The sequence below is a fragment of the Nicotiana tabacum genome, chromosome 18 (assembly GCF_000715075.1).
Source record: "Nicotiana tabacum cultivar K326 chromosome 18, ASM71507v2, whole genome shotgun sequence".
In the NCBI taxonomy this organism is placed as follows: Eukaryota; Viridiplantae; Streptophyta; class Magnoliopsida; order Solanales; family Solanaceae; genus Nicotiana; species Nicotiana tabacum.
In genome coordinates, this window is record NC_134097.1 from 13,036,786 (window position 1) to 13,044,295 (window position 7,510).

General features: G+C 36.4%; 1 protein-coding gene across 1 annotated transcript; it reads left to right on the forward strand.

Annotated features, from left to right (window-relative positions):
- Nucleotides 1-2,027: 2,027 nt before the first annotated feature.
- LOC107784319 (peptidyl-prolyl cis-trans isomerase CYP28, chloroplastic) lies at nt 2,028-7,042 on the forward strand. Its single transcript, XM_016605431.2, has 2 exons — nt 2,028-2,749; nt 6,525-7,042. The coding sequence occupies exons 1-2, from the start codon at nt 2,071-2,073 to the stop codon at nt 6,731-6,733; spliced, it is 888 nt and encodes a 295-aa protein (XP_016460917.1). The 5' UTR covers nt 2,028-2,070; the 3' UTR covers nt 6,734-7,042.
- Nucleotides 7,043-7,510: the final 468 nt, after the last annotated feature.

A 7,510-nucleotide genomic window follows, 5' to 3' on the forward strand; every position in this document is an offset into this window, starting at 1 on the left:
ATTGATTTACATACATACATATTTTTATTGTTGAATGTTATGTACATTCTTTGTTCATTTTTTTTTTTATAAGTATGTTGAGTAGACAAGAGGTTGGCCTTCTCACACAAGAAATCGCCTCCTTATCTTAGTAATGTGAGGAGATGAGACATGGTTTAAAGCAAAATTATCATAAGGATAATTTGAGAGTTATTCGCTTAAAATCAGAATGTCGTTTAAACAATGACATAAGGACATTAGGGTGAAAAAGATTCACCTAGTCTACTTTGTGAGCCAGATGTGAGTTAAATATGATTTTGTAGATCAAGGATTTCAAATTTAGATACTTATGGTGTCTAAATATCATCTGTACAACATTCTTTATGAGATAAAGACATGTGATCCTTGAGAAAAAGGAGAAAATGTTGTAGCACGTGTTTCATACCATGTGAGCTAATATCGACCAATTGGGTTAACATAAGTCCATTCTCAACTTATTGTTGTGTGAGACCCAGAGCTTTTATGTTGGCTCAAGATTTTGTTCCCTCGGAAACTCCAATTAGATACTTGAGACTTAGTGTGATGTTAGCTATCTTAGTGTATTTCCAAAAGACCATGTACACAGATTCGATCTAGCGGAGCATATATAGAAAAGCAGTCAAACTAATGTTAAGGGGATCGTGAGAAGAGAAAGATCATTAATGCAATCTCATTTATTTGTGTTCACTGGTGCACCAGTTATAACGTATGAGTTATGATTGTGAATACAAGAAATAATGATATATGAGATTTTGAGATTATATCGAATGTGATTCATATAATCTAGGGTACTGCATACTTTATGATCTACATGCAGGTTTGTACTCGACGAGAGGCTATATACTCCTAACAGATGTATAACACTTAGCTCTCACAGTATGTTGGTCGCACGGTCTACTTCCCTGTTTGAATGATTGAGGAGGTGAGATGAGAATATGTTTCTCAGACTAGATGAGCACCCCCATTATGTGTGAGTGGGAGATATAGAAAATTTTGGGTCCACCCATAAGGGGTGCTTTAAGGCCCAACATGATTACTAGTTAACCCTATATTCCCTATATAAGTACACATAAAGTGTACAACTAAAGATATTGAATACGCAGTATTTTCCTGCATCTAGTCTTCTCCTAAAATCATATTAGGGTTTAGACTGTGGAATAGGGGGTTGCTCCGTAACATCGTGACAACCACCACCGACCAGTGATTCCAGAAGCGGTTCACTTCAGATTTTCGCTTCCGCTTCACGAAGAACAAGTAAGTTCTCGTTTTACGATTTACGCGTTATCTAATGTGTTTAGGTTTATCGCGTCCCTTCAAATGTAATAGTCAAAGTAGCATGTATTTGTAGTTGATTACTATAGTAAAAATTGAGTAAATTCATCGTTTTTAAATTTTATACAAAAAATTAATTTGGCCGGGATTTGGAAATTTTCGACTCCAATTAGCTGATTTGGCAAGCTTGAGCAAGAAATGTATCTCTTCTTTATTTGTATATAATAATATGTAAGAAAGATACTTTTAAATAAAAAATATATATATTTCGAATCTAGTAAATAAAATAAATTGTGATTAAAATTTATGAATTCGAACTCTTGGGAGTCATTTGGTTGGGAAACAAGTTTTCAGGATTAATTATCTCAGAATTAGTTATTTCGGAATTATTATCTCACCTTCTCATACGGATAAAAATAACACTACAATCTCAAGATAACTAATCCCGAGATTAGTTATACAAGGATTTTATCCCAATTAATCGGCATAAACTCTTCTCAAGTTTAATCTTAAAATTAATTATCTTTTTATCCCTTGTACCAAACAAGTTTTTAAAGTTTAAAGTCTTAATTCCGTCTAAATAATGGTAATTATACATTTTTTAAGAAATTTATGTAAAAAACAAATCTTAAAGGGGAGATAACGGATCAAAAAGAAAATAAAATTAAAAATTAGGCCCCACCCTACTTTTGTGTGGCCTGCGCTCTCCACGTAACAAATAATTCTATCTTCTCAATCTCTATCACTAGTTTTCCCCCACCACCATGCACCGTCGTCATTATGGGCTGCTCCGCCACCCTCCTCCCTTCTCCTCCTCCTCATCTCCACCGTCCCCCCACCTTCAAACCGCTCCTCAACCGCCGTTCACTTCTCTTCCTCTCCACCACCCTCTCATTCCCCGCCACCACCATTTCAACTTCCTCCGCCACCCCACCCCCCCAACCAGACACCACCATAACCGAACGTGTCTATTTAGACTTCAGCATTTGCCCTAATTACTTCACAAACAGAACTCTCGGCGATGACTTGTCAAATTGCTCTGATTCTGAGCCAATTGGTCGCCTTGTTCTTGGCCTATACGGAAACTTAGTTCCTATAACTGTTTCAAATTTCAAATCTATGTGTACGGGTACCTCTGGCTCAACCTATAAGGGCACTTTGGTCCAGAAAATTTTCCCGGGTCAGTTTTTTATGGCGGGAAGACAGGGTAGGAGAGATAAAGGAGAAGTGAAACCACCGTTGGAATTAATTAGGAATACAGAGACAGTTGAATCTAAAGCTTTTGTTTTGGAACATAATAGGGGTGGAATAGTTTCATTGCCTTTGTCTGAGAATGATGATGATGATGATTTGAAGTTGAATCCTAAGTATCATAATGTGGAGTTCTTGATTACTACTGGACCTGGTCCTGCTCCTCAGCTTGATAGCAAGAATATTGTTTTTGGAACTGTTCTTGAAGGTCAGTCCTCATAATCTATAAATTTATAACCTCTTTCAGTTGAGTTAACTTACCTTATATACATTGACAATACAAAGATTTTTTACTTATTTGTCTATTTAAACAGGTAACATGCCTTATATTCCAGTTAATAATAATCTCAAAATTTATGAACAGCTAGTGTATTTATCTCTTAGGTGATTTGATAGTGTAATGTTTCTTTTACCTTGTCGGTGTATAGAAGTTGAACACTTTAGTTAATCCCACTATAGTTCTAAGCTTTACCAATTGAGCTAACGTTGGAAAACTTCTTTATTTTAGTTGGCATATGCATTTTTAGTGTAAAATGGTGCCTTGATATAGTGTATGTTGTGACAAACTCAAATGTTTGCTTAAGAAAGTCTGTCAAATATGTTTTGATTAGAGAAATACGGGTGAATATTTTATTGAGATAATGGACCTAGTGAAGCAGGATGGACAGATTATTGACTAGTCGATCCCAAGTAATTTGGAATTGAGGCATAGTTGATTGACTGATTAGTCCATGTCGATCCCAAGTAATTTGGAATCGAGGCATAGTTGATTGACTGATTAGTCCATAGATACATCATATGGATGTGTAGTTCTAGAATCAGTCTGTTACTTTGCTATTGTGCCATTTGTTTAAGTCTTTTATTACCTTATTATTGGTTTTAATGGTATAAATTCAGAGCCATTTTCTTTACTAAGTAAGCTATTTCTTTTTTTTTAAAGCAAAACTGTACATTTCATCCCTGAGACTTCAATTTGGTTCTTGTATTTTTGGTTGAGTGATTAAAGACCTCACTTTTAATGGCTCAATCGAAAGAAGGCTTTGTTATTATATATGAACAGGTGCCCGCCAGATGACATGCTAGCTCGATCAAAACCTTAGGGTTTCTCAAGCTTTATCCTCTGTGTTTACAATTGATTCTGACTTCTATCTCCTCTCCTTTTAATCATCCTGTCTGCTGCTCAAACCAGTAGCAGAGGCGCCTCTGAGCCTTACATTCTTGTAAGAAAGTCTTCTTAAATGGAAAAATGGGACGGGATGTGCGCATAACGAGTTTCTTTGATTGCTGGTGAAATGCTGCATTAGATGCTAATTGACTTGTTCACCCACTATCTTAGTCAATTCAGCTACCTGTTAATTTGCTTTGCTCTGTTGTTGTGCAGTGAGATATTTTTTTGGTAACACTTGTGAAATATTACAATACCAACAAAATCAATTCAATACACCTAAAGAGCACTCATAGTCTTGCCCCTTCCAGGAAAGTTGCAGGTACTAATGAGTCTCAAATATCTCTAGTTACACAAACTCTGTATAAGAAAAGCACTCTTCTGACCTCTTTTTGATCCTCTATACATGTCTAATCTCTCCCTAATTACTGCCTGTATTTGTTGTAACACAAAACTGCTATGTGCACTTTGCCCTCTAAAGATCCTATAGTTCCTAGCTATCCATATTTGATATATCATTGCTCCATAAATTGCAACCATGATTCCTTTCTTGAACCTGCTCCAGTGTTTGTGCTTTATCCTGATCAATGCTTCCGTTATTTCCTTGTGTTGTAGTTTAATCCCAATCCACTGTTGCAGTGTATCCCATGCCACTTCTGCCCGGTTACACTCATAAAACAAGTGTGTTGAGCTCTCCAGCTTGTCCTCCTCACATAAGCCACAACTAGTATTATCACATACAAGACCAATCCTCTGCATCCTCTCTTTTGTGAGCAATCTATCTTGTGCAGCCAACCGTAGAATGACCCTATGCTTCGGTAGTACGATCCTACTCCATATCAACTCAGCAGCTTCCATCTTTGTTGCATCTCCCAGTAACTCCAAGTAACCTCTAGAAGCTGAGTAGTGTTATTAGAGGTTAGGCAGTATCTCCCTTCATTATACCATCTTCCCATTCTAAGTTTAATCTTATGCAATTTCCTCCAATACCAACTACTATCATTGGATGGAATATGCATCCAGAAATCATGCTTGTCATTCATATAAATCCCATTCACCCATTTCACCCATAAGATATCCTTCTTCTCCATTATCAACCATATCAGTTTACCAACCATTGCTATATTCCATAACTTGCACCCTTTAATGTTTAGTCCACCCTGTTTCTTTGGACGACAGACTTTATCCCAGGCTACTAGTGATATCTTCTTCTTTTCTGTTGTACTGCCCCATAGAAATTCCCTACACTTCCTATCAACTTCTGATAATACACTTTGAGGTAGAATGAAAACTGACCCCCAAAAATTGTGTAGTGAGAATAACACTGAATTTATGATCTGCAGTCTGCCTGCATATGACAAATGTCTAGTTGCGTTGGCCCTGATTTTGGTTGTGATCTTCATGCTCAGTTGGTAGCATTCAAGTTTATTCCACTTCCTTGATGTCAATGGAAGCCCCGGGTATCTAATTGGGAACTTCCCAATTGAGAAGCCTGTAATATTCTGCAATCGTTCCTTAGTGGCTGCATCAACCCCTGCAATAAACAAGTTAGACTTATCTATGTTTGCCTCAAGCCCAGTAGTTTTTGAGAAATGTTTCAAAGCCTCCATCACTCTTTGGATTGAAGCCTCATTCCCTTTACAAAAAATCATTAAGTCATCCGCAAATATAAGATGAGTCAATTTTTGCTTTTTGCACATTGGATAGAATCTGAAGTCAGGCAATGCACTCATTTTATCTAGGATCCTAGACAAGTACTCCATTATCATCACGAAATAGGGGAGAAATGGGGTCCCCTCAACCCCCTTCTTCCTTCAAAATACCCATGATTTCCTCTATTCACTTTCAGTGAGAACTTTGTAGTTGTAACACACACCATTATTAACTTTGTGAACTTTTCTGGAAATCCATATCCAAGCAGCATCTCCTCTATGCAGTGAGATATTGCTGTGGCATTATTTGAGACTTAATATTGCCAGTTCTCGATAAGATTCAAGTCTTGCTCTCTATCATTTAATCAACTGTCTCTTGTAGAGGAAAAAAAAATAGGACAACAGATTATGCAAATTCACAGTAAAGAAAGACTCAATGTAAAAGCAATAAAGCAAGACTCAATATAAAAGTTTCCGGTTTAAACATGCTGTGAAGTGGGCTAAACTCACATCTGTGAACAGTGAAAAGCTACTCATCCAACATATTTTCTTCAAGGTTTACATTCATCACTCAACGAGCGAAACAAGACGAGAGGGTCGGCCTAGTGGAAGGACCCTTCACCTCCAATTATGAGGTTGGGAGTTCGAGTCACCAAGTGGGAAAAGAGAAAGACTATTATTGGCCCCTGGGGATGGGATTCCATATGAAAAAATAAAACTAAAGAAAGGACCTTTTGGGATGGTACAAAAAGACCCTATCCTCCTGGAGGAGGGGCGAAGCTATGTGTGGCCAAGGGTGGTCAACTGAATGCCCTTAGTCAAAAAATTATACTATGTATAGGGTAAAATATTGTACTTGTTATTGATTAAAAAACTTGACTTTGAACACCCTTCAATAGCCCGTGTTCAAAATTATTGAATTGGTCCCTTCCCTATTTAGGTCTGCAATATATATATATATATATATATATATATATATATATATATATATATATATATATATATATAGCGAGAAGATACTGCATTACTTAAAGTGACATGCCACTACTTTTGTATACTAATACCATTTTCTGCATAGTTACTAACATGAAACTTACATGCTTAAACAGTATCCATCTATTCATATCAAAAGCTCTCTTTTTTCTTTTTCTTGCTCCATACTACAGGTATGGATATTGTGACAAGTATAGCTGCCATTCCCACTTATAAACCATCCGAAAATATTCGACAGTATAATGGTTTTGCCGAGCTTCTTGGAGATGGAAGAGCAAAAACTGCTCGCGCAATCTGGAATAAACCACAACAGACTGTTTACATCAGTGACTGTGGAGAACTCAAAGTGGCAAAACCTACACTTTCGCCTAGCCTACCTTGATATGTCGACATCTCTTCACATTCCTCATTTTATTTCCATACACTTTGTTATATATTACCATGACTTGTATAGGATTCTCTTTTCTGTATGTTACATTTGAGAGAAGAGGATTCACATAATGCACAGATTTTAAGTTGATAAGTCTGTATGATTAGGGATAATGTTGGAATCAATATAGAAAAAGGCCAATGAGCTTAATAAAGCTAAAGTATTTAGTGGAGGATTTTGCAAATAGAGATGGTTGGAGAGGCTGATCCGTAATGTAAAGGCAGTGAATCTATTTCTTTAAGTATATATTTATATTTCAAATAGATTTAATGTGTCCAATTCATCGTAGCTTTAGTTCAGCTGTTTAAATAAAAAAATCTATGCAAGTTTGAGGGATCGTCGATGAATTCAACCTTAAATTTTCTTCTATACACGTATGTAGTGTTTGAAGTCCGTGGCATGCATCCATTAGCACTGTACTGTTGATTTTTTGGGGGGCGATTAGCTTGTGAAGAAGCAAGCTTATCACCTTGCATTATGTCAACAGGTTCCTCCACCAACTTTAAGTCACCTTTATTTTTCAAAAATAGACCAGAATAAAGAATAAGGTAGTCTATATCTTGTATCAAAATATCGTCATTTCTTGATACATCTCTAGTGAATGTTGGGGGGGTGACAATTAACCCAAATAGTCACCCACTTAATCTCTTAAACTAAAAATAGTCAGCGGATATATAATATATGTTTAATTCATGTTTAATTATGTATAATCAATATATAATGTATATA